Raw genomic sequence first — 25,128 nt, 5'->3', positions numbered from 1 at the left:
CGCGGCTGCGCGTAATGGGTACACATAATAGCGACAGGAAGCTATGTGCCGGGCTGATTTGTTAGACGCAGGGTGGCCAAACATCCATGTCGAGCCATGGCGTCGCCGTTCTGACCGTTCTGACGGTAGAAGCTAGAACTTGCCGGGTCATTAGTTTCGTGAATGTTCCAGGCCATAGGCGAGCTCATGATAGAGCATGAAGGGGCAACCTTGGAAGGCCTAAAGCAGCACGTCGGCCATGCGCCAATGCTGCGGCAGCGGGACGGGTCAACGGGTGTTGTGAGAGGTCGAGCCCGAGGTCGCGCCGGTTGTAGTCACGATCCCAAAAGCTCGAGGCGTGAGGCAACCCAGCAAGGAGCATCTAAAAGCTACGATAGCGATTATTGGAAGGGTGGTTGGAGACGTTTGACCGTAACGTGGGGTGAGTGGCATGTCTTGCGCGCACATGCCGCAAGTGTGCTGGTGGCTTGGAGATAAGGGCGGCCCGTGCAGCGTTGGACTTGGGGAAGGCACGCAAGCGCCACTAGGACTCGACACCGTGAGGTCGCCGTCGTTTGATAGCGCCGGCAGCCAGCGCCTAAAGACGTTACTGAGTCCGACACGCGAGACGCAAATCTGGAGAACTGTAGAATAGAGTCAAGTGACCGAGAGTGACATTACCGCCTGCAGCTCTGCGGGTTTTTTGGAACGTTTGGAGTCATCGGTGTCTGCCGCGGCCAAGGATGGAGGCGGAAGGAGCGAACTCAGCGAAGAAGGAGCGAATGTGCAACATTTCTCCGGTCCATGAGGACGCCGGTCCCCCCTCACCATGCTCCTTACAGCGTCCTTGCAAACGGTAAAGGTAATTGCTAGTCGGCATTTCACTAACAATCACATCACTATTGCACAGCTCTGCCCTTGGACAAGCTCTGCGTCTATTGATTCCATAGATGCGCCACGCTGCGATAACATCTCCCACACCTAAGCCAAATCTAGCTGCACCCCGGCTACTGCACATCCTAGTCGATAGTCCCAACCCGGCACTCTGGAAAGGACACTGACCCTGGGCGCCTCAGTTCCGTGGATGCGCTCGCGCCTCAAGAATAGGCCTAAGCCCTGCCAGTCTGGTCGTCAGCACCGCACTCATATCCCGCCCCTGCGCCCATCGCACAAGAAAAAGCAGATTCCTCCAACGGCTGCACTGCAGCGACTCCGACCGACGTGCAGGACCGCTGCACTCTACACTCTTTATCGTCGCTTGTCATCGCGCCGTTGCGCTTATCCACCATGACGATAGACGACGACATGTACGGCACCGAAAAGAGTTTTGGAAGAGCCTCGCAAGGGTCCGACTACTATGGCGAATCATCACGGTACCAGGACGGTTTGGGGAGGAGGGTCATCGAGAGCTTCAAGCGGGACCCGAATTTTGCCATGACTATGACGCCAAAGGGAAGCATGGGGGCCGACGGGAACGTCTTCGATCCAGAAGCCGCGGCGGCGAACACGGCAAACTCACCACTTGCGCGGCGATTAAAAGGTCGCCATCTGCAAATGATAGCAATCGGAGGTTCCATAGGTATGGTTTGGCATGCGTCAACCAAGCGACGATCCACAAACTGACTTTACCAGGTACCGGTCTATTCGTCGGCTCAGGGCAAGCGCTAGCAAATGGTGGTCCAGCATCGCTCGTCATTTGCTACTGCCTTGTAGGTATCATGTTGTACACCACCGTCCACGCATTGGGCGAGATGGCAGTACTATTTCCTGTCGCTGGTTCCTTCTCGGCATACTCGACACGCTTCTTGGATCCCGCATGGGGCTTTGCCATGGGTTGGAACTATGCTCTCCAATGGCTTGTCGTACTACCACTGGAAATCGTCGCTGCGACCTTTACAATAGAATACTGGAACGGTGACAAGGTGAACAACAACGCTTGGGTGGCCGTCTTCCTGGTCCTGATCGTCGTCATCAATCTTTTCGGTATCAAAGGGTATGGTGAAGCCGAGTTCGTCTTTGCTATTATCAAGATCACAGCAGTTATTGGTTTCATTATCCTCGGTATCATCATCAACATAGGCGGAGGCCCAGATGGGGGCTACATCGGCGGCATGTATTGGCGCGATCCAGGTCCATTTAACAACGGCTTCAAGGGTCTCTGCAGCGTCTTTGTCAACGCCGCGTTTGCCTTCTCTGGAACTGAGCTCGTCGGTCTTGCCGCAGCGGAAACAGCCAATCCACGCAAGTCTTTACCTACCGCTGTCAAGCAGGTCTTTTGGCGCATCTCGCTGTTCTACATCGTCTCCCTGACTATCGTCGGATTGCTCGTTCCTTACAACGATCCGCGTCTGCTTCAAGACAAGAACTCTGCCGATGCTGTCGCCTCGCCCTTCGTCATCGCTATCCAAAACGCCGGAATCCAAGGCCTGCCCTCTGTTTTCAACGCCGTCATCATGATTGCGGTTCTCTCAGTTGGCAACTCCTCCATCTACGGTTCCTCGCGCACGCTCGCTGCACTCGCTGAGCAACACCAAGCTCCCAGGATCTTCGCGTACATTGACCGCCAGGGTCGCCCTCTCGTTTCCATTGCTTTTGCTTCCTCCCTTGGTCTCCTCGCTTTCCTTGCCGGCGCGGACCGTAGGCTACAGGACGCCGCCTTCAATTGGCTGCTTGCGCTGTCTGCTCTCTCAGCGGTCTTTACCTGGCTGTCCATCTGCCTAGCACATATCCGCTTCCGTCAAGGTTGGAAGGTGCAAGGGCACAGCTTGGATGAGCTCGCCTTCCGCTCTCAACCTGGCCTCATTGGATCCTACGTTGGCCTCATCCTCAACATCCTCGTTCTCATTGCACAGTTCTACGTGTCCGTCGCTCCAATCGACATGGACATGCTTACAACATCACAACGTCTCCAGCGTTTCTTCAGCGTCTACCTCGCGCTGCCAGTCACCCTTGCCTTTTACTTCCCCTACAAGTTCTGGTTCCGCACCTCGGTCGTGCGTTCGCACAACATGGATCTCGTCACTGGCATCCGCGAGCTCAACATCCAGGCACTGATAGAAGAGGAGCGCGAGGAGAAGAGGAAGTGGCCAAGGTGGAAGAAGGTTTACAAGTTCTTTTGCTGAGAGACATTCTACGGCAGCTTTCTCTTTTGTCCTGTTCTTTTAGCGATGGCGCTACATTAACTTCTTTTCGCGGTGCTCCTTTGTGATACCAGGCGGCATGCTATATAGCATTGCGCAGCCTTGCGATTTGTATTCTCTTTCTTCCTGTATGTTTACTGCTGGTTAGTATTAATAGACGCAGCATAGTGTCTGCACACATCTGTAGGATTGCAAGAATAGAAGAGAAGCTTAACGCTACCTAACATCGTGTACGACCAGGCATGTCGTTGCCTAGCTCAGAGTGTAAAGAAAGAGAGCGCACCTTGGGTTCCAGGTTGAGCAAGCATGAAACGTCGGCGCGTACTTTTCCATATTACGACTCCCACACACCGGAAGCTAATGAGACGTCTAAAAAAATCCCACCACCACCACAACTCTCCAAAACACCTCCATACAGTCTATCAAGCATTCGAGACCCTTCACTGGCAAAAGGACATAGTTAAAACAAAAAGAAAGGTCTTGCCCGGAATCGAACCGGGGTTGCCGGAAGACACTGATTTTGAGATCAGAATCCGGAGTGATAACCGCTACCTATATGGTAATTAGCGGGGGCAAGCGAGAAGTGGATGTTGAGCAACGTACACTACAAAACCGATGAAAGTTTGAGCTTGGCATAGATTATAAAGTAAGTGCGTTTGGGGCAAACCAGCAGGCGATGGTGTGCGGAAGAAGGAGCGAGGGTGCAAAACTTTTCGGTCGCATGAGGTGGGGTGGCGGGGTTTCTGATCCAGATGGTGGGGTATTCCAGGTTTTGAAACCGTGGAACGCGAACGCGTGAACGGAACGATTCAGCTTGGCTTTGGTTGGCGACTATCTTTTATCGTTCCACAGTCTGGACATCTCCGCAGCGTCGTGTTGACGACAACATGGAACACGATCACACCCTGCCATTAGGGAGATACAACTGCTTTCCATAGCATCTACAGCTACGCCTTCACGCAACGAAGCTACGACTGTATTTACTCTTTAAGTCTAGCCCTCTGAAGAGGTGTTCTACACGTGTGAGCATATAATCAATTTTGGTTGACGAAATCTGCATTCAGGCCATATGTGGGTACGTGAGCTAGCTACACGACACAGGATCTAAGTAAACCAACTATGAGCGAGAAGCTATGCTAGTCGGTTAATCTAGTCTGAAAACTGTACACTGAACCGAGGACCAGGCGTGAAGTACGTGGGCGCCTGGTTCCTGTAGGTTTCCTCTAACATTGCGCGCATAGATCTGATCCAAGGCGTGGATGCATTCGCCATGTCCCCTGACCGGTTATTCACCTGCACGCCTGTTAATGATGTGCGAGGTAACAGACGCGAATTAAGCATTGGTTACGGCCTGCACAATAGCGCCCTTGGCTCCTTGATCCAGACTGTCTAGCTTAGCCATGTCGTCCTTGTCAAGTTCGAAACCGTAGATTTCGGCGTTGCCAACAATGCGGGATGGTGTGTCGCTCTTGGGAAGAGGAACGTAGCCCTTTTGCAGACTCCATCGGATGAGAACCTGGTTTGGCTCCTTGTTGTGCTTCTTGGCGATGCTGGCAAGCGTCTCGTCGTTGGCTTTCTCGTTGCGGACGATCGGACAGTAGGCTTCGACGACGATGTTCTTGGACTGGCAGTACTCGACGACCTCACGCTGTTGACACCAGGGGTGAAGCTAAACGTATCTATCAGTCCGGTTGTGCAATCAAATGAGAGGTTTGACAAACCTCAATCTGGTTGACAGCTGGTAGGCTGGCTTTGCTATCAATGGAGGCAAGCTCATCGATGTGCTGGATGCCGTAGTTGCTGACACCAATGTCGCGCACGATGCCCTTCTCCTGCGCCTGCTTCAGCGCGAGCCACATCAACTTCCTCGCCTCCTTGCCTCCGTTGGGGCTGTGGATGAGGAACAGGTCTGCGTAGCCATCCTTTCCGGCAAGCTTCTCAACGCTCTCGGCGACCTTCTTGTATGTAGATTCGACGTCCTCTCCAGCGCTTAGGATCTTGGACGTGATGTACACATCTTTCCGAGGAAGCCCGCTTTCTTTCAGCGCTTGACCAACTTGCTCTTCGTTCGCGTAGTACTGGGCTGTGTCGATATGACGGTATCCTGCCTCGAAGGCCTTCTTGCATGAGGCAACGCAGACGTCCTTTGGAGACAGGTAGACTCCGAAGCCGATTTGTGGAATCTTGTACTGCGAGTTCGGAAGACTCAGAGTCGAATTGATGTTCAGAGAGTTCGCCGACATGGTGGATAGCGGGGTAGCGATGAATGGAGAATACTTGAGTGAACTTGTCAGCAATGGACGAGTGCTGATGTGCCGAAGAGCAGAGTGCGTTGAGCGGAGGAATTGAGAAGGCAGGAGCATACCAAGTTGTTGAGAGAAATGGAGTCGCCATCAAACCTCCTCTAGGTAGCTCTAGACGCATACTGCAGTCGCTCCTGCAGTCGTGATGTCACTGCTTGCAACTCCATAGTCGAGAGTGGGTCCACACACACGTTGTGAGCTTTGGAAGAGATCACATGGACGAGAAATCAGACGATTCAATTATGTTACAACATTTGGTGGATCGAATAGGAAGGCATGCTGCATGGTGTGTGTGCTGGAAGTAGAAGATCAGCTTGACGCGTTCTTCTCGCGCGACCGCGATCAGCTGTTCGCGCTAAGATCTGCCATCCCCACCAAGCACCAAGCGTGTCTTCCATCTTGTCCACGCCCCAAATCATGCCTCGTGCAACTACAGGCAATATCTGACATTGCTTTCTTGATATGAATCCGTCTTCCATGCTCAGCTATAGAAATCATCTAATGAATGGCCGACGTCATGATCTACCTACTGTTATACATTGGCATCCACTTGGACGCCTACCTGATCCTACGCACTCTGATGTTGCACATGGTAACGCGAGAAGTATACGAGCTTATAAACTAAACGATGAAACGTACTCAATAACTGGCTTTATGGTGGAGAAACACCTTCAACTGCCTGCCACATGACAGCCAATCCGTCCACCCCGATCGTGTCACCCCCGGCAGCCTGCAAAGAGATAGCAACCGAGCAGGCTCTACAACTCCATCAAGATCGGGGTTCGAAGTTCCTGGTATACGTACCAGATGATAGAGAAAAGCTTGCTACGACGGACGGCAGCATGACTCGGGCTATGTCGCGCTCAGATGCAAGGCTGTATGAGGGCATCAACCGCTTTAGACAACCGATTCGTGCACTATCAGAAGCGACCCCAATGGTCTTCAAGACCCTATTCTCCGATGGAGAAGTTCCCTTTGACTATGCTTCGCAAACGCTTCTCCTCATGATCGCCTGACTATTTCCCAGCATCATCCCAAGTCATCAACGCAAGTCAGCCTCGCCGGTCGTGTCTCCCGGGTTCCAGATGACCAAGGCATCTTTTCGGTACAGCTGCGGTCGGAGCAATAATAAAGTACTGAGTATGGGACGCCTTACTTCAGAGATATCAAATCCCATCACATCACACATGGAAATTCGCTGCCTGAACAACGCAGTATGCCCAGGTGGTTATACGGCAAGGACGGCACTTGGCGCATGTCACGTATACTGTGCCTCATGTACAACAGCTCACATATACCTTGTAATTAGCCAGTCTAGCAGTAAAGAAGTAAAGAAGCTTTTCGTGACAGAGGGCCTGATGAGAAGGTGGCACAGTGAAGCTCAGCGGTGTGGGGCGCTCAAGACATATAATGTGGTAGACCGTGGCTTGCATGCGTCCTCCAAGATTGTAGAAGCCTCTACAAGTCTATACCTCCTACTCGTCTGCTGTACTGTCGTGGAGCTGAGCCAAGTCAAATCGCTTTAAGATGTTGCTCCCAACCTCGTTTTTACTTACCACCTTCCTGTCTTCCGCTTTCGCACAATACGCGCTCAACAGTTCCGTCGGTTCGTGCGCCGACGTACACTGCCCTGAGGCTTCTCTCGATGGAAGCAATGCCATTAAAGCAGAATGCAATGTCACCAACAGAACCTATGAGAGGATCGGGTTCAGATCCTTCTCCACCGCCATCCTCGATGACAACAACAATTTGACGTGGACACTCGCCGCCCATCTCGACACAGACGTTCCCATAAAGGACCAAACCACGGAGAAAGACTTCTATCTCGGCACCCCTCCGTCTCTTGAACTCGATCGCGACGACCTGCCGTACCGGGGTTGCGCTGTGTTCATATATAATACCACCTTTGGACGCAACTACTCATGGGATTGCGCAGAGGCAATTGGAGCGAGCTGTATTTCGTCGCTGGTAACCCAGGCCAACACACTGCTGGCACTCTCTCCGTCCAATGCAACAGAGACAACGGAAGAGAGCTGCATGCGCGTACAGAGAGGAATGGAGACTTTTCCAACGGAATGTACAGACAAGACAAACATGACTTCCTGGAATGCAATTTCAGCCATACGTTCGTGTCCCCATTTCATTCAAAGAGATAGCCCTGTGCTAACTTCTTCTAGCACTCACTGGCAAGGGAGCGCCTACGCCGCCAAACTCTTCTGCCAATGCGAGCTCTAACTGTCATCCGACTCTCCCCAAGTCCAACGATCTCAGTTTGGCCTTTAGCCATAATGAGACCGGCGTGGGGTCCTTTACTGATATCATCATCACCACATTCTGGTCGCCAGACAAAGGCGTCGACAATGCGCTGAGTGTTCCCGACACACAGCTCATGTGCCTGTGGGTAAATGGGCTCACAGACGCCTCGGTGGCTACTCATACCGAGAGTTCGGCCAGTCGTTTCTCCATCAGCATGGTGGGTCTTGCAGTTTGCGTGGGCTTAGGTGTTCTTGGACTCATCTAGCATGCTCCTATGGCTAGATTCAGTAGTTCGCGGGCGATGCTGTGACATACGACTTAGTTTAGCACGTAAATGGAAAGCTTGACGATGATGATCTGAAAATATGAGAAAGTATGTAACTGCACATTAGACAACGTGGACTGGTGAACGAGTTTCATGACCGAGTATATTGAATGTTATGTTTGTCCTCTGACTATTCCCATTCACTGATAGCGATCATCGTGTATTCCCGTCGTTGGATGCTTTGTAGACCTAGTTGATCTTCTTGAGCTCGACCTCGCTATCGCGGAGTTAGCATTTTCGTTGAGTCCCCATGTGACGCGAACTTACAAGATGAGGTCAGAGTGAGGGGGGATCAAGCCAGGGAACTCCCTATCATGAAGTCAGTACTAGGTCTTAATCAGAAAACATCATGGAGGCTTACTGGTCGCCGTAAGCGAAGTCGCTGCTGATGTCCAGCTTCGCCTTCTCGCCGAGCTTCATCTGAACAACACCCTCATCCCAGCCCTTGATGACGCGACCAACACCGATGGGGGTCTGGAAGGGACCACGGCCAGTGGTGCTGTCGAACTGCTTGCCCTTGTCGCCGGACTGGGTCTTGAGCCAGCCAGTGTACTCCATGGTGACCTTGTCACCCTTCTGTGGGGATGGGCCGTTGCCCTCTTGGATGATGGTCTTCTGGACACCCATGATGCGTGCGGTCGTAGTGAAAGCTCGAGTTGTTGCGCGTTGGAAAGAGGAAGGGTTAAGCAGGCTTCTCATGAAGTTGGAGGGTGAGAGGGGAGATGAGTGGAGGATGGAAGGTGGCTGTGGGCGGAAAGAAGGAACCTGGAATGCCTTGGAGGGGTAGCTCTAGTGGGGTGGTGGGGTGCAGATCGTCAGCACACAGCCTCATGCACGCTGCAAGGGCAAGGTAATCAGGGCAAGTACGACGAGCATGACCAATGAATCGAGCACGTCAGTACTTGAGGGTGGGTTGACGGCTTGTCTGGGGAAATTGCGTGATCGCATCTACGTCAGGGCATTGGAACTGGAGTTCGCGCTTGCCGCGGTAGGAGAGTACAAGCTATAGCTCTAGATGAGTGTGTGTGGCTGGGACGAAGATGCTTCGGCGATGGCATTAAAGCTCTGCTTGTCGCATCTGGTAGCAAGCGCACTGAGGTTGCTTGCATTCTTCCACAGACTATCTAATAGTCAATTGATCTCCATGTCCAATAGACCAGTACCTCCAGTGGATCCAAGTATGTTACAGGAACCTTTGTCAAACGCCGTGCCCATGAAGAGAGGAGATGTTGTACATTTGCGCGTCCCAAATCTCGCCCGCATTGCTCAACCAAACCATGACTTGTTCCTTCTCGCTTCTCTCCTTGCTTCTTGCTGTATAGGTATTAGCATCTCTTCCGTGGCGGTTTCGCGACGCGTTGTACGGCATGGAGGGATAGTCGCGGTCGTATTAGATCGAGGGTGGACAACACGTACCCATTGCTCTTTACACTCTCGGTATGCCCTGATTGAACGCGTATTAGCGGAAGACCTCCTCATGCAATGCTGAGTCTTGAAACTCCGATGTGCTGCACTTACTGGAAAAAATCCGAGCACATGGCTCTCTCACCACCATTCCTCTTCAAACACTTTATACTCTTGTCCGCCGCCTCTTGACATGGATCAAAGTATTCGCTATATGCTTTGCTATACCGATCTATCAGCGCCTGTTGTGTGCAGCATACATTTGCGACGCGATCGTTGCGGTGGCGTACTTGTCGAATTTGCTGGCTTTGGAACCCTTCCATTCGTCGGCTTTCGAGGGGGTCGGTTTGTCGGACATAATGAAGAGCGAGGAAAGGGACGTGTAAAGAGTGTGTACAGGGCACGTACTGGCGTGTAATTGTCAGGCAGCCTGAAGATGGCCGGGAGCAGTTGCGACGAGAGTGGATGATGCGCCGCGGAGGTGCGTTATCGATAAGGACATACATGAGGTCAAGAGGCACTCACGCACTTTCCCGATATCACTAATTGCCTTGCGTATCCCAAGGTCCGCAATACCGGCACTAGATCTTAGTATCTGATAACGACAGCCCTCCAATTACAGATACTGCGACTGCTAGGCTCCATAACAGCTGCCAATTATGAATGATTTGAGCTAATTCCTTTGCACTCAAGAAGACCTAACTTGGCGGCTTGCTTCCTCACTACCTGCTATTGATGCCCACGCGTAGAACCGCAGAGGCTAGCCAACGTATACATGCCTAGGTACGTGACGACCCGTCTAGTTCCATCAACGCTTCATCCAGTGTGGGGGCGGGAGGACTGCGGGCGCTAGGACGACCAGCCCACATAAACAGCATGTCGCGTGTATCAAGACGGCTGTCGTGCCATCCACAACTTACGATTCTACTTACGAGATAGTGCTAGCACCCTAGTCATGAGTTGTATGCTTCATGCATGTGATTGACAAGCGATCATGTACCTTGGTAACGTATTTGGCCAGGACTACAATTGCAGAAAACCACCACGCTTCGTCAGGCTAGGCGGTCTTGTGCACAGTACAGGTTATATGACTTGATCGGGGCGGTGCGCAGCTTGAGGACGATATTGAAGGATATCCCGTCTGACGCACTTGAACAGTGCGGCCAGGATGCTTGTCATGCTTCGCATTAGAGGAGCCGACAAGGTCCCGCCTACAATCACAGGCACTCCTTCTCGAGAACGCTATGCATGGACCTGATAAGTGTCGAGCACGAATACTCCAACCGCAGTGATGATCAGCACTCTGAGTGAAGCGGAGCGGAGACGGGTATGAGCTGTGAGCGCAACAATGAAGGTCGATTCGACCGCGTCTGCATGTGGTGGTGCCGCGCCGAAAGCTAGGAAGCTTGTGGGGAAAGAGGCCCTCTTTCGTGCGCCGGGAATACCAGGTATTGGCGTCTTTGAACTGTGGTCGTTTGGGACCGCGGCTCAATGGAAAAAGGATCAAAAGAAACCTGAAGCAAAAACGTTGAACGATGGCATGGGCGAAAATGGAATGTGACAGGAACGTGACGAGTCGCGTGGCCCACGTCATTGGCGTGTCAAGCTTGCAATAGAAGCACTGGGTCCAATGAGAAATGACCAGGTATGAGAGCAGAGATAGCCATGGGGATGGTTGGCGATGGTTGGCGCTGGAGGGTGGTGATTTTCCACGGCAGGCGCTAAGGATGGAGTGAAGGTCGATAGTGAACGGCTGCTGCGGCAAATGGCCGGAGGGCAAGGGCAACAGCGACCGAGCGCCAACATGCCTAGGCTAGTAGACCCGCTGCTGCATGCATAACCACTGCCAACGATAGTCTTTCTTCTCTACAAGGGCAAGTCCCATGTGAGCAGATGCTCCGTCTCCCAACCCCCAGCTGCACCTCGCCGTGAGAAAAGAGAGTCACCGCCCGCCATGGACAATCGAGCGTCGCCAACCCCGCCCACCGCTCGCCCCAGGAATTCCGCCTCGTCCATCGCATCCTCCTCCAACACGACGTCACATGCCGCGCCTGCCTCGCAACAGTCTGCCGGCATGCCTTCAAATTCACGAACCGGGCGCGGGAGCACGCCGACGGCCAGCCGGTCTGCCTCCAAACTCATCGACCAGGACAAGCCGACGCGGGCAGCAAGCAAAGACAGCCTCAAACAGAAGATGCTGACCAAGAAGGACGAGCCGCCACAGCTGGGCCGCGCAGATGAAGTATGAGACTCTTTACTGCATGACACATGCATCGACTAACCGTCCCCAGCAGCTCAAGGCGCTCAAGTCGGAGTTTGACAGCCTTCGCACGCATCTCACATGCAAGATCTGTGACCGCTTACTCTACCAACCGTACACCATATCCTGCGGGCACACCTACTGCTATACAGTAAGACGCGCACCCTCCCACCGCACATGCCACCCTCTAACATGCCTAGTGTCTCTGCACGTGGTTCGTCGCCAACAAGGCCCGCAAGACATGCCCCGACTGCCGCATCGTCGTAAAGGACCTGCCCGCCCCCGCCTATGTGGTAAGTCAGCCTGCATGCCCTTCAGCGACGACGTCTAACACAGTTGGTCAGATACGAGACATGACGAGCGTCTTCATCGCGCGAGCCGAACTACTACCCACGGGCGAGAGCATAGAAGACCACAAGAAGTGGCAGAAAGACGAGGCAGATGCTGTGCAGCTGGACAAGGATAACGCGGACCCCCGCGCTGGTGGTCTCTTCAAAGGCTGCTTCAGGCTTCCGCCTCACCAAAACCGCTTGTCACTGCAAATCGTGCGCGATCAAGAAGATGGAGTTGACCGATGTCCGCTGTGTACCTGGGAGTTGGAAGACGGCGGATGCACCCATTGCGGACTGATATTCGACGAGACAGGCGAAGTCTCATGGGGCAACAGCTTCACCGGCTTCAGTGACATGGACGAGATGTCAGAGCACGATCAAGACGACCTCGACGCCGAAATGGACATGGAGGACCCCGACTACGACGGCTACGGAGACGGCATGGAAGACTGGGGCGCATACCCCCCAGATCAAGGCTCGTTCATGATGCGACGCTTCTTGGACGCTGGCATGGCACCCAATGCAGCGGCATTCGCAAGACGACGACCGATCACGCACAGCGAAGCCGGCAGCCGACGTTCCTACTCACAGAGCATAGTCTCAGACATGTACGGCGACGAGATGGATACGGTCGAAGAGGAAGACGAAGATGGCCTGGACGAGGACTCTTCGATGAACGACTTTATCGATGACGAAGCCGTACCTGCATCGAGTTCACCCAGCGCTGCATCGTCTACTCCTGGCCCTGCTGCCCAGCCTGCGGGTAACAGAGCGCGTGCCCGAGCACGTCGCATCGTCGAATCTGAGTCATCATCAAACCGCTCAAGCACCGTCGAGGAGGAAGACGAAGACGAGGAAGACGAGGGGCCCGTTCGTAGGGGCATGAGGAATCCTGCTCAAACCCGTGTCTTACATCGGGCAAACGGGTCGAGATCCTCCCGTGAGACAGCGTCAACAACCTCCACCGACGTCTCCACTGAGGAGCTCGACGAAGATACACAAGCACTGTTGCGAGAGGAGGGATGGGAGCTACAGCGCGACTACGACGACGAGATGGGAGAAGAGGATGAAGATGACAGCGATGGAGGAAGGACGACCGTTGGGTGGGAACCGCTTGCGAACTCAAATGACAGAAGCCGAATGGGCGGTTCTCTAACACCTACTGCAGATCGTCCTCGGCCTAGTGCCCCGATACGCCCGCCTTCCAGAACCGCCAATGTCCGCGTCTTGAATACCTCGCGTGGTCTCCGCCGAAGATCCTCTGTCCTGTCGAGCGCGACAGCCCACTACGAAGATGGGGAAGCGGACGACGATGACTCTGACCAAGATGGCGACGTCGATCTAGCCCTGAACACCTTGCGGACGCGCCGCTCACAAGCCCATCTGCGAAACCCTGCAGCTCGCGCTTACAACCAGGGTCCTGCTGCTGCGGATGGAACCAACGAGGCGGACACTGATGATAACTCGGATAATTCCCAGGGGCACAGGCGAGGGGCTCCTCGTGTGCAACGCCGGGAATACGATCCGCGTATCAGCTGGATGTTCGCTGCCCATCAACAAGCTCTCCAACAACACCAGATGGCAGGCGCCTTGATAGACGTCGAACCACGCACCATGACGCCGCTGTCTCGTCCTCGAACAAGGAACAGAAATCGTCCCAGTCCCGCGCAAGCTTATTCCCCCTTTCTACCTCCTGCGCGCATTCGAACGCCGCTTATGGACAACGGCACGAACTATATCATGGATCCGCGACTCCCAATATCGCCACCTCGACGAAGCGCCATGTCACCTGGCTTGCCAGCGATGGGCAATGCCGGCAACATGAGCCGCTTTGATCGTGCGCCTTCTGTTGGTTCCAACAGCAATAGTTCTGCCGTCTTGACCCCTGGAAGTTCCTCAGCCTCTTCGCAACACTCGATCGATACGATAGCACAGACACAGGCAGCTGCAGCCATGGACATGATAGATCGTCCTATAAGTCGAGTCGGTGCTCGCCCATCTTCGGCAAATAGCAGGAGGAACTCTGGCAACTTTGCTGCAGCGAACGCGTTTCCTCATGCTGCCATGGGCTTGCATGTACAGGGTGCGGCTCTTCCTCCTTTTGCTGCACGCGGTAACCCTTGGGCTGCATTTGTGCAGGCACGTGGTGTGCGCAATCGTAACTCACGTCAAGTTCTCCGTGATCAGTCTTCGGTAGCTACCTTGCGCCCAGCGAGCTCTCGCGTCAATATTAGAGAGGCTGGCAACCCTCCGCAAGGTGTGAGGCCTCAGCCATCACGTCTCAATCTACGACCTCAGCCATCGCGGCGCCAACTCGCTCCTCAGCCATCCACACGAGCCTTGCGCACGGCTGATAATGGGAGACCTCCCCCATCACCTACACAGAACGTACAAGCCCCTGCGCAACCTGCTGCTCGTTCCGTCGGGCTGACTCCGGACGAACGCAATCTTCGGGCTCGGGAACTTATCGAGACCAGAAGACAAGCACTTGGTCAGCGCGACACGAGTGTGCCCGCTCGTACCAATCCCTTCACACAAGGCTTCCAGCGTCCGGCGAATCCAACTGGCTCTCCTCAGATGCAGCAGCCAGCTACAGCACAACACGTGAGGAGCAACTCAAACGAGTCCAGCAACTCCACTGGGACGGTTCAAGGTGCTCCTGCATCACCAGTGCTTGGTCGACGCCGTAGCAACCGCAACATGCTAAACTCTACGCCACCCGGTGTTCTCCCACAGCAACAAGGTGCTTATGCTGCTCCTCCCGCACAGTATGCAAACAGCTACTACCGACCACGGCCAGGTTCCTCGGGCTCACCCGGAGCATATGAACCCACTTTGACGAACAACACGCGGGGAAGTCTTATGATGGCGGGCCCTCTTATCTAACACGACATCATGTCATAACATATATTTCCTTGATTTCATCGCTTTGTTGCTTTGGTGTTTTGGGCATCACACTCATTTAGTCTTGGACTATTCTTATCTTTTGGGGCTAAGAGCATAGCGAGCGTATGTTTGTTTTTACGTCTGTTTTTAGCGGCATCAAAATGGGTTCAGCGAGCTTTGTCGAAGCATTTACTGGCGTCATTCATTCGGGTACTATACCATGGCATGAGCGATTGGGTCCTGGGCAGGCATAAACATGAACGATGGGGAAGAAAGGGGATATTATCTTAGGTTATTTGCATTTGTGGTGACGAATATGAGATTTTTGATGGTGCTATACTTGGAGCTGCACGAGGGTGACAAGCTAAGTCTGTTCTAAAGCAACTGTTCCAGACTTGTTCTTAGGTTGCTTGCGCAGATCCTTCCTTGCTTCCTGTACCTCGTCTTCTGAGTCCTCTTCTAGATCCTCTTCATCTCCTTCCTCGGCCTCTTCTACTTCGTCGCCTACTTTATCTGCTTCCACTTCATCTCCCTGTTGCTTCTTTCGCTTTGCATTCTGCTCCTTCTGCTTTCGCTCCCTGTTTGCCCGTCCCTCATTCCACACCTCCGTGTTCTTATCTCTACACTCCTTACAGTTCACCCAGTTGGAACGGGCGTTGTCTTCCAAGTAGTTCTCCTCACACTTTTTGCATAGTCTTGGCTCCTTCTTGCTTCCGCCCTTCTTAACGCTTGTCTTCTTGATGGCTGTTCTGTTGACCTTTGCCTTGGCGGCTGTTTTCTTGACGTGTGTCTTCTTTGCTTCGTCTTCTTGCTCATCCTCACTTTGTTCATCATCTGTGTCGTGCTCGGCTCGTTCATTGTCGTTGCCGTTGCCTACCGGCGCAGCGGAAGACCTCAGTTCAAAGCCATAGAGGAAGTGGAGTCTGTCTGTCTTTTCCTTGAGTTCCTTCTGTAGAGCTGCGATGCGCTCAATCAGAGTTTTGATCTCCTCACGGAAAGGAATTGGTTGGATGGGAAGTGACATTTCGTAATTTCGTTGTTTTCCATTGACTTATCCCGTGGTTTATTTATATGGTATGACCTGGTTTGTCTGTTTGCATGGTGCGAAGTCTAGAGAACCTGCAAGTTGGTCGGAGAATGAAGTTGGAATGTTCTCGTACTTGAGTATGGGCGACATGACACACTGCCTTGCGCGGGAGGAGTGAGATTGATGCTACGGCGTGTTCTCGGAAAGAGTACCATCACTTTTAGTTGCTTAATCTATGACTTCACGTCTTCATTACGGAGATATACACTGAGCTCTAGGCCTGTCCATGCCCATGTCCCATGTCTTCATGCCACTAACTGCTCTTCGACATTATGCTAGGCGAAGTCGGTCTACTCCAACGCCTACTCTCCTAATCACTCTTGCTCGTCCATAACCGCATCTATCTTCTTCGACACCCCCTCTAGGTACTCACGGGACCTCTTCTCAGTCTCCTCCACGTTCGCCAAGCCCTTTTTCAGCCATTCCCTCAAGTCTCTGAACCAGTAGTATGCCGATTCTTCCATCTTCTCCTCCTCCTCCCTCAACTCTTCGGTCAATTTGTCCGCAGCCTCAGCATTAACCCACTTTCCATCCCGGTTCCTGGCGGCGACCGCCTTGGCGAATGAAGTGAGTCTTTCATTTAGTCCTGATTTGTTGGCGGTCTTGATATTGCGTTCCATGCGATCGAATCGTTGGGCAAGACTTTGTATGTCAGTTCTGATTGCACTGATGTCCTCCAAGAGAAGTTGACGAGCATCTTTGGCGGGTTGGGTGGCCGGTTTGATGTCTTTTTTCTGGAGGAATGGGGGGTCCATTGAGCTTGTGTCTCCTGTCGTTGTGGTGATGAGAGTTAAGATGAACAGGATAGGAAGAAGTGAGAAAGCGGGTGTCTTATAGTGCTACTACATTACATCCCTTGTGGGTTTGTCACAAACCGAATGACTGGATCGCATGACTACATGGCAAATCAGCGGTTTTCTAATTCGTGGTACGCATGCTATGAGCTCGATAGCCGTCCTCGATCGTTAAGGGCCTCCTAGTGACGAGGCGATTGCACATCTTAACAATGATTTGGCCTTGTTTCCATCAGCGATGATGCAATCAAGGTGTTGTGTCACGCCTGTGCTGATGATAAATACTACAAGATTGGTGCTAAACACACCGAGGCAACACCTAGGTATTGGAATGCGCTCACGGATCTAAAGGCAACAACCATCTGCCCCACGTCTCAACTAGTCACCTCCCTCCTCCGTCCTTCCATCTTAGCTATCAGCTACTTCTCAAGCTCGTCAATCCTCTTCATAACCTTCTCAAACGCATTCCCCACCATCCACTCCAACTTCTCGTAGATCCATTCCGGTCCCGCAACAGTCACAGCCTTCCTCGCATATTCTTTCTGCATCTCCTGCATCGCCTCAGTCTTCATCTGATCCATAACCATACATGAAACCATGTTTAGAACCATTTCCCCCCTCACGGTTTCTTCCACGCAGGTTTCCAACAGGGATTGGGATTCTTTGATCTTATCCGTGATGGTCTTCCTGCCTTCTTCTGCGTCGTCGCGGATTTTGGCGGTGCTTTCGGCAGTGAGAGCATTGACAGTGTTGGTGAAGGCGACAGTTGCAGTGACGAGAGCCATTTTGCTCTCGAGATCTGCGTTCTTGTTTCGCAGGTCATTGATCTCGCTGGGGAGATATTTTGTGTCGTTCTTCATGGTGTTCAACTCGTTTTGGAGGCGCTGGAGAGTAGTTTCCATGGCTTTCTGTTTGGTTTGTTGGGAAGTGGACATGACGTGATGGTGTGATGTGAGAACGGTACCGGATGGCGAGAGATAGGTTGTCTTATACAACTTTGGAAATTAAATGAGTTGCGCTCAATGAGTGCTGCGCGTGGGCTAAATAGCAAATACACATGCTATCTTGTGATCTCGGACGCAGTATGCATATCACGGATCGCAGTCACCTACTCAGCCCTACCTGCGAGTTGCAAGCATTCATTTCGGCACTCCTCATCTCATATTTATTCCCTACCACGACGCCTTTCAGCGTCTACTTGCCATTTCTACGTCACAGCGATTACGTGTTAAAGAAATGTAGGAGATTTGGGAGAAATTAGAGCTTGTACTAGTTACTCAGCGAGTTCGCCATGCTCATACTCTTGACAGCCGATGTTCCAGTCCGAAAGACATGAAAGGCTGCGGTGATGATTCAGCCGACAAGCTCCTCTCCTCGTACATCAACATGATCGACGATGCACATCAAGTATCCCTTCATAATACCAATCCACCAAGTAGATGTCCGCTTGTTGCACCGCGACGAAGGTCTCTCGTAAGATTCCAACACCCTCCTCGCCGTGCACGGCCGCCGATAAAGTTGATTAGTCCTGATTCTTGAACTCGCTGAGCTTCTCAAGCGGCTGACCCTTCAACAGCTTCAGCTCCTTACGGTAAGCCTTTCCTCCCTGTCCATCTGCCCCAGCCTCAGCCGTCGACTTCAGCTTCTCCAGCAGAACCTTATTCTTCTTGAAGAGGTTCCGATAGTGCGTGAACATACCGACCATACGCGTCTGTAGCAGGCCCTTGTCTTTGATGGCGGCCTTCTTCTGCATCCTCATCTCGTGCTTCGACTCGGAGTCTCGGCTGAGCTCGGCAAGCTGTTCACCTCGCTCGCGGAAGTCTCCATCCAACTTGACGAGTTGTTGTTGCAGTTTCTCGATGTGCTCGCGTGCGACTGAAGCTTCTTCTGCTGACTGTTTCGCGGCTTTCTGGTAGTCGAGAGTGGTACGGCGCTCAGTGCCCAGCTCCGCGAGTTTGCCGGACATGTCGGTGTTTTGTGCAGCCAACCCTTTGTTCCTTGCCTTGAAGCGCTTGATCTCATTCTTGAGTTTCTTAGTCTCAGCTATGGCGGCCTTGACGTCTCCATTGGATCGTCGCATCTTCTTGGACGCAAAGAGCTTCTTCTGCTCACAGAGGTCCTGTGTCAAGGCGGAGACGTTGGCCCGCAGAGTACTATGCTCGTCTTTGAGTTGCTCGACATTGTTTGTGAGGTCGGTGTTCTCTCCTGTGAGCTTCTCGTTGCGTTCACGTAGCGTCTTCAGATCTTCTTCGTGCTCGTCTTTGAGTTGCTTGACATTGCGTACAAGTTCAGCATTCTCTCCTGTGAGCTTTGCGTTGCGTTCGCGCAGTATGTTCAGATCTTCTCCGGCAGCTTCTTTCTTTTTTGCCTTGTTCTTCCACATACGAGTCTCATCTTGGAGGAGACTGATGGTGCGCAACAGTTGACTCTTCTCATCAGAGAGCTTCTCGTTGGTCTCACGAAGTATCTGAATCTCCGCACTAGCATCGTCTTGAGCCATGCCCTCCACAGCGCCATGTCCGTCTCGAACTAGCTTGACACTGCGCGTGAGCTTTGTCTTGTCCTCTGTAAGCTTCTTGTTACTCTCGCGAAGTATCTTGATCTCTGTCGAGGCGGTCTTCTCCTTTGCCTCATACCTCGCCTTCAACATGGCTATATGATTCTGGGCAATGAGATTGTGCGAAACGTTTACTCCTCCCTTCTGCTTGACTGCTTCTTCCAGCTGCGCGATGTACTGATCAGTACGCTTTTGCTCCTCGAAGAGGGATTTCTCTTGGCTTTCCAAGGCCTCCTTGCCCAGTGCTGCTTCCAGAACGTTGCGGGTCGCGAGCATGAATGTAGTGTTCTGTCCTGGACCACGCGCCGTGGTGTTGATCTTAGCAGCAATAGCCAAGGCATTTCTATCGCCGATCTGCGCTCTGGCCGCAGAGCTCGAGGAGACCGCCCACATCGAGAAGTCAGAGGGTCCTGTATGCATTGGACCTTGACCAATACTGACTGGTTTTCTGGCCGCAGGGCTTGGTGAGAGAGCTTGAGCGAAGATGTTGTTGGAGTTGACGCGTGGTTTAGCTTGATCACCCTCGCTTCGCTTTCTGGTCGCAGAGGTAGGAGTGACAGCCTGAGCCGATACGTTGTTGATTTTCGTGCGCTTTGTATCCTGAGGTCCGACGTTCCGCTTCTTGGCCGCCGGGCTTGGGGAAACCGTCTGAGCTGAGACGTTGTTGGGGTTTGCGCGCTTCTTGGTTGGACGACCGTTGCCTTTCGGGGCGCGTGGCTTCTCGACCGATCGGACGAAGATGATATCGTCGTCGTCGCCCGAGCTGCTCGAATCAGAGCTTAGGATGGTGATTTCTGGTTGCATCTGCTTGTTTTAGTGCCAGTATCTGCTGGGCAGGTTCGGCGCCGAGTACTTACCGTGTCTGCGGACCTGTTGGGTTGTCGTGTTTAGGCAACGGAGCTTTGAGCTGGAAACAGTGACTATCTGTCGAGACTGCCGCACACGCGGTGAAGGTGAGGGTGACTTGCTGCTAGCTCGGGCGGCAGGACGACCGAATCTGGCTATTGTGGTGCACGGTGAAGGAGAGAGTTGTTGCCTTGTAACGTCAAGCATGCACGCTGTATCCAGTTATGTAAACATGATCGAAGGTGAAGACGAAACTTTAGCGGATGCTACGGCCTGGTGCCCTTGCGAGTTCAGTTAACAATGAAGGCCTTTCAGGGACATATCGAGGTCATCATATCATATCTGCCACAGCTTCCATGCTCTTATGCGTCGCCCGATTCATATGTGTTTACTGGGAGCAAAGGCGATCTAGCCCCCTTGGTGCCGATTGCGACGCGCGGTGAACGAGAACACAGGCTGCCAGCCATAATCACTGTCAATGACGAATCTATCGAGTCGACGAGGGCGATTCATGATGAATTTCTTGCCAGAGCAAATTGTGCAGATGATGATGATACTGTGATGGTGTCGAAAGGAAGGAGATATGTTCACTCAAGGTTTAGCTTGGGAAGGCGTCTTCCGCTAATTAGCAACCTGGTAAAGTGCATCATTGACCCACCCCGACACGCGACGTTAGACTCCTCGATACCAACTGGCAGCTCTCCATGCTGAGTGAAATCGTGAAAACGAAGTTTTGTGATCTTCTTGATCATGATCCTGGATTGCTACTAATAACTAGTTGCCAAATGGCAGGATACACTGCACTGCAGAAGAAAGCGCTCCGTCGCCGATGCCAAACTCCCTGAAAATGCTCGTCTGGAAACACGCGAATGTCTAATATCCCATCCCCATTTGCAATACCTCTACTTCTTCTTGAACAAGCCCTTCCCGAGCAGATTCTTTAGCTTGCTCTCCTTCTCCTCATTGCTCATGTTAGCCTTGCGCTTGCCGTCGGCAACCGTCTGGCCCTGAGAAGCCTGCGGCTGAGCCCTCTCTTCCCGTACCGGTTCCTCGACCTTGAGCGCCTGCGCCTTCGCTTGCGATTCCTGCGAGAGCACATGTCGGCTGGCCCTTGCTTCCGCGCTAGCGTTGTCTGCCCATAGGAACGTGACGAGCTCATTGTTGAAGAAACGTAGATCGTGCACTAAGCGCTTATTGTCCTGGGGAATGAGGACGAGTCGACCTGTTGGACCCGTGTTCTTGAGCTGGAAGGGCTCGTTCTTCTTCTCCAGGAAGCCGCGTACGAAGTCGTATAGGCCGACGGCGGTATCGGTCTTTGTGAAGTTCATCTGAATGAGCGCATTATCCGGCATCCGAATGCGGAGTGCGCCGCCCTTCTCGGCTGCAGCGTCAATCTTGGCCTGCCGCTCCTTTTCTTGCTCCTCCAACTCTTTGTCAGACAACAGACGCGTATTGCGTGTCTTGGTCAACAACGCGTTTTGATGTGCTTTTGCGTGTTCAACGGTAGGGAGGTAGTCGTTCTCGTTGAAGGCATTTCGCGCTGCTTGCGGAGTGGACGATGTTGGCGCAGAGAAGATCTGGACGTTGCGAGATTGTTCAGATGGCTGTGATGATGGTTGGGAGGTCGGTGCTGGTGATTGAACGGGTTCTACGGGTGCGGACGACGCTGTTGACGTTGCCGCAGCCAATGCTGCTGCTGGAGAAGTATTCTCTATGCTCTCAGCCGCGTTGTTCTCGGTAGACACCTCGGGCTCTTGTGTAGGTTTAGCGGCCGGTTTGGAGTCGACCTCCATCGGCTCTGGATCGGGCTCTTCGTTACGAACAGTTTCGCCTGCTACGACTTCTGTCGCCTCCGGAGCTGACTGGGCAGGGTCTGGTATTGAGGCTAATTGATCAGTTGTCGAAGCGTGTGCGCCTTCGGCACCGACAGACGGAGGCTCGCTGGACTTGAAGTATTGCGTTATCTGTGCCATGGCCTCTTCCAGCGGCGTTCCGCTATTCCTGTAGGACAGCTTTAATAATGCTGAGCCGCTATCAAATCCCAGCTGACTGAGAGTCTGTTGTAGCTCAACAAAGTTTGCCTGCTCCTTGTGACCTGGCATGACAGTGATGACAGGTTGCTCGTAGTGCAGCCTGCCAGCACCGGATGCGCCGCTCATCTCGGGGATGCCGCGCTGTGTGAAGTTGTAGTTGGCCCCCTGCCCACTCTCAAAGTGTCGCAAGATCTCCCATAACGAAGTGTTGCTCGCGAACTTGCTTGTGAGGCGTACGTTCTTCTCGGTCGCGGGGAGCTGGAGCGCTACGGATATGACGGTGGGTGATCGCGAGGCCTGGACGAGTTCCAATCGGGCGCCCTGGGGGAGGTTTGCGAGCCGTATTTGTTGCGATAGGGATATGGTTTTGTTGTTGTATCTGTACACTGGTCAGTAGTGAATTAACGTGTTGTCATGTTGGGGCGTACTTGAGCGTGAACTGGTCCTTGTTGACACCAAACTTCTGGCACGCCTCATCGCGCACCTCTGTCAAGTACTTGGTGGGCGTCGTCGGGATCTTGAAAGTCCTCGCGTACGAGTTGAATACTACGACGTGCGACATCATGCGCGTAGGAGTCGGTAGAGGCCGTGGGCGAGAAGGAAAGCAGCAGGCGCGTTTGCTATCAGAATGGCGCGGGAGTACCAGCAGTTCCAGCTATGGGCTCTTCGGGTGGCGTCGCTCCGTTCGACCAGGAGGATAATGCTAGCGATGTGTAGAAGCTTTGCTTCGGCGAAGCTGAGTAGGAGATTGTTTGGGCCTGCCATAGAGGCGATTAGGTGGATGTTCACAGTGTCGCGGACGGTCAACGCCAGTAGGGGCGCTTACCAATCCTTCGTGGGCCTGTATGGCTTCACAGCGCAGTCACCGCGGTCGGTGGTGATGGACGTGGTTGGCGGGCGATGGCGAGGACGATGCTCCGACGGCGATGGAATAGATATAGACTCGGCGGGTGGTCGTCTTCCTGAGCTCCAGTGATGTTGAGGGAGCAGATGTTTGGGCGGCTGTTCGCGATTGCAGCTTTATCTTTCTGGAAGCTTCGGGGTGGCCTTGCCGCGTGTGCAGGTGTCGGTGCCTGCAGATGGGACCCGGCCTAGGTACACACGTCGGTGACGGAATGCCACCACCCCGCGCTGATGGCGCCCCACTAATTGTCGGGCGCTTCCTTCTGTGCAAGTCGCGCCTCTTCTACAGCCAACACCACCAGCTCCCAAATACACCCACAGCCATGTCCAGGGTCATCGAAATCACGAGGCCTGCAGTGCTGAGCGAGCTGCTCTCCTCTTCGCGCATTGTAGTCATCAATTGTAAGCAGCGACCCGGCATCTACGAGGCAAACTCCGGATGCTAATGTGTGGTACTTGCAGTCTACAATGAAGAAAACACGTCGAGCAAAGCGATTGCGCCCGTATACGACCAACTAGCCGGTCAACTCACTCGGCCCGGACAGATCGCCTTCGCCAAAGTCAGCACAGTACAGCAGGCGCAGATTGCACAGAGCTACAACGTCACCAAGTATGCACATTCCCCAAGCACGGCCACATGTTTGAGCGCTTTCTAACGCTTGTTAGTACCCCAACGTTCATTATCTACAAGAACAACCAGCAGATAAAGAAGTACGCCGGCTCAAATCCACAGCAGCTTTCCGAGGCGATCAAGACCCTCGCCACGGAGGCAGAGAACGATGGAAAGGGAAACAGTGGCGCCTCTGGTGCAGGGGGCAGCAGCAGTGGAAGCGGCCCGTGGATAGGCGCCAGTCTACCACGCGGATACACCGACGTGACCGATTCCGTGGACCCACGGGGTCTCGATCTCCTCAACGCGGACAGCGATTTCGGCACCGTCAAGACGCTTTTCGAGACATCACAACCGAGCTCGCTCAACAAGGGCAAGGGTGCGGCAACCGGCTCAGAAGGCAAGAAGGACTGGGTAGAAAGCGATGTCGACAACCAGCTCATGCTGTACGTACCCTTCATGGCCAACCTGAAGGTTCACACTATCCACATCACGTCTTGCGTATCCGGCGACGAAGACGACGACGAAGCGCCAGTGCGGCCAAAGACCATTCACGTCTGGACCAACAGGGCAAATAATCTGGGATTCGAAGAGGCCGAAGACATCCCAGCGACTCAGACGATCGAGCTGAAGCCGTCAGATTGGGATGAGCAGACACAAACGGCCAAGCTTGAACTGCGCTTCGTCAAGTTCCAGAACGTATACTCGCTAGTACTGTTTGTCGCGGACGCCGAGGGCGATAGCGAGAAGACGCGTATCGACCGTATCAGATTCGTGGGCGAGACTGGCGAGAAGCGCGAGATTGGCAAACTGGAGAAGATTGGTCACGATGATTAAACGGCTACACTGTCATCGTTGTGGCCATTAGGGTTACATGGAGTCATCTTGGAGCATTTACTGGTTTTGACAGAATTACGATTAATGCATGATGTTCAATTCCCGCGAATGATATGAAATACTCAGTCATTGCTAATATTGTCTGATCGAGACATTAGAGTGAGTTGCATGTGCTGTATCGCATCGCAAGTCGTCTGGAAGTGTGACAAAAGACATCATATAAGTTGTTGGAATGTCCACGCCTCTGCTCGAGGCCTCACCCACACAAGGAAGTGTGAAGCCTGAGCAGTCTCGTCTCCGAGCAAGGCGCGTTTCAATATAAGCATTTCTCGGCCCTTACTCTGCCATTGATAAGGGCAATAGAGTAGGAATTTGACATCCATGCTAGGTAGGCATCAACGCATCAGCACCTCACGCGCATGGGTGCACTGGGACAGGTTGGTTTGGCGTGAACCAATCGTCACATTTCATGATTTTGAGTGACACATGCTAGGTACGTTCAGGAACCATCATTGTCCATTTGCCATACTCCGATGAATCGTGTCATACTTTTTGTGGTATGTTGTGACGTTCCGA

At 53.1% G+C, this 25,128-nt stretch overlaps 11 protein-coding genes across 11 annotated transcripts; 3 read left to right on the top strand and 8 right to left on the bottom strand.

Moving 5' to 3' along the window:
• Nucleotides 1-1,266: 1,266 nt before the first annotated feature.
• Nucleotides 1,267-3,101, top strand: J4E85_005238 (uncharacterized protein; the record flags this gene model as incomplete). The annotated part of the gene is made up of 2 exons (XM_051469488.1): nt 1,267-1,558; nt 1,612-3,101. 2 exons carry the CDS (start codon nt 1,267-1,269, stop codon nt 3,099-3,101), a joined length of 1,782 nt encoding a protein of 593 aa, XP_051326319.1.
• A 1,351-nt stretch (nt 3,102-4,452) lies between these two features.
• On the bottom strand, nt 4,453-5,362 carry J4E85_005237 (uncharacterized protein; the record flags this gene model as incomplete). Its single annotated transcript, XM_051469487.1, has 2 exons — nt 4,453-4,788; nt 4,841-5,362. 2 exons carry the CDS (start codon nt 5,360-5,362, stop codon nt 4,453-4,455), a joined length of 858 nt encoding a protein of 285 aa, XP_051326318.1.
• Nucleotides 5,363-8,192: 2,830 nt separating this feature from the next.
• FPR1 (FK506 binding protein proline rotamase rapamycin-binding protein) lies at nt 8,193-8,630 on the bottom strand (the record flags this gene model as incomplete). Its single annotated transcript, XM_051469486.1, has 3 exons — nt 8,193-8,220; nt 8,271-8,312; nt 8,365-8,630. The coding sequence occupies 3 exons, from the start codon at nt 8,628-8,630 to the stop codon at nt 8,193-8,195; spliced, it is 336 nt and encodes a 111-aa protein (XP_051326317.1).
• A 571-nt stretch (nt 8,631-9,201) lies between these two features.
• COX23 (Mitochondrial copper homeostasis protein) lies at nt 9,202-9,765 on the bottom strand (the record flags this gene model as incomplete). Its single annotated transcript, XM_051469485.1, has 3 exons — nt 9,202-9,317; nt 9,553-9,617; nt 9,668-9,765. 3 exons carry the CDS (start codon nt 9,763-9,765, stop codon nt 9,202-9,204), a joined length of 279 nt encoding a protein of 92 aa, XP_051326316.1.
• A 1,596-nt stretch (nt 9,766-11,361) lies between these two features.
• On the top strand, nt 11,362-14,885 carry J4E85_005234 (uncharacterized protein; the record flags this gene model as incomplete). The annotated part of the gene is made up of 4 exons (XM_051469484.1): nt 11,362-11,649; nt 11,699-11,818; nt 11,868-11,960; nt 12,012-14,885. 4 exons carry the CDS (start codon nt 11,362-11,364, stop codon nt 14,883-14,885), a joined length of 3,375 nt encoding a protein of 1,124 aa, XP_051326315.1.
• A 364-nt stretch (nt 14,886-15,249) lies between these two features.
• J4E85_005233 (uncharacterized protein) lies at nt 15,250-15,909 on the bottom strand (the record flags this gene model as incomplete). The annotated part of the gene is made up of 1 exon (XM_051469483.1): nt 15,250-15,909. The coding sequence occupies one exon, from the start codon at nt 15,907-15,909 to the stop codon at nt 15,250-15,252; it is 660 nt and encodes a 219-aa protein (XP_051326314.1).
• A 377-nt stretch (nt 15,910-16,286) lies between these two features.
• Nucleotides 16,287-16,727, bottom strand: J4E85_005232 (uncharacterized protein; the record flags this gene model as incomplete). The annotated part of the gene is made up of 1 exon (XM_051469482.1): nt 16,287-16,727. One exon carries the CDS (start codon nt 16,725-16,727, stop codon nt 16,287-16,289), a length of 441 nt encoding a protein of 146 aa, XP_051326313.1.
• A 458-nt stretch (nt 16,728-17,185) lies between these two features.
• Nucleotides 17,186-17,701, bottom strand: J4E85_005231 (uncharacterized protein; the record flags this gene model as incomplete). The annotated part of the gene is made up of 1 exon (XM_051469481.1): nt 17,186-17,701. One exon carries the CDS (start codon nt 17,699-17,701, stop codon nt 17,186-17,188), a length of 516 nt encoding a protein of 171 aa, XP_051326312.1.
• A 587-nt stretch (nt 17,702-18,288) lies between these two features.
• J4E85_005230 (uncharacterized protein) lies at nt 18,289-20,127 on the bottom strand (the record flags this gene model as incomplete). The annotated part of the gene is given in 2 exon segments (XM_051469480.1): nt 18,289-19,733; nt 19,749-20,127. 2 exon segments carry the CDS (start codon nt 20,125-20,127, stop codon nt 18,289-18,291), a joined length of 1,824 nt encoding a protein of 607 aa, XP_051326311.1.
• A 944-nt stretch (nt 20,128-21,071) lies between these two features.
• Nucleotides 21,072-22,764, bottom strand: J4E85_005229 (uncharacterized protein; the record flags this gene model as incomplete). The annotated part of the gene is made up of 2 exons (XM_051469479.1): nt 21,072-22,581; nt 22,631-22,764. 2 exons carry the CDS (start codon nt 22,762-22,764, stop codon nt 21,072-21,074), a joined length of 1,644 nt encoding a protein of 547 aa, XP_051326310.1.
• Nucleotides 22,765-23,428: 664 nt separating this feature from the next.
• On the top strand, nt 23,429-24,552 carry J4E85_005228 (uncharacterized protein; the record flags this gene model as incomplete). Its single annotated transcript, XM_051469478.1, has 3 exons — nt 23,429-23,507; nt 23,568-23,715; nt 23,772-24,552. 3 exons carry the CDS (start codon nt 23,429-23,431, stop codon nt 24,550-24,552), a joined length of 1,008 nt encoding a protein of 335 aa, XP_051326309.1.
• Nucleotides 24,553-25,128: the final 576 nt, after the last annotated feature.

This window comes from Alternaria conjuncta (genome assembly GCF_024043145.1).
Source record: "Alternaria conjuncta strain BMP 0040 chromosome Unknown scaffold_7, whole genome shotgun sequence".
In the NCBI taxonomy this organism is placed as follows: Eukaryota; Fungi; Ascomycota; class Dothideomycetes; order Pleosporales; family Pleosporaceae; genus Alternaria; species Alternaria conjuncta.
The sequence above is the reverse complement of the archived record's forward strand: the minus strand, read 5'-3'. Positions and strand labels throughout refer to the sequence as shown.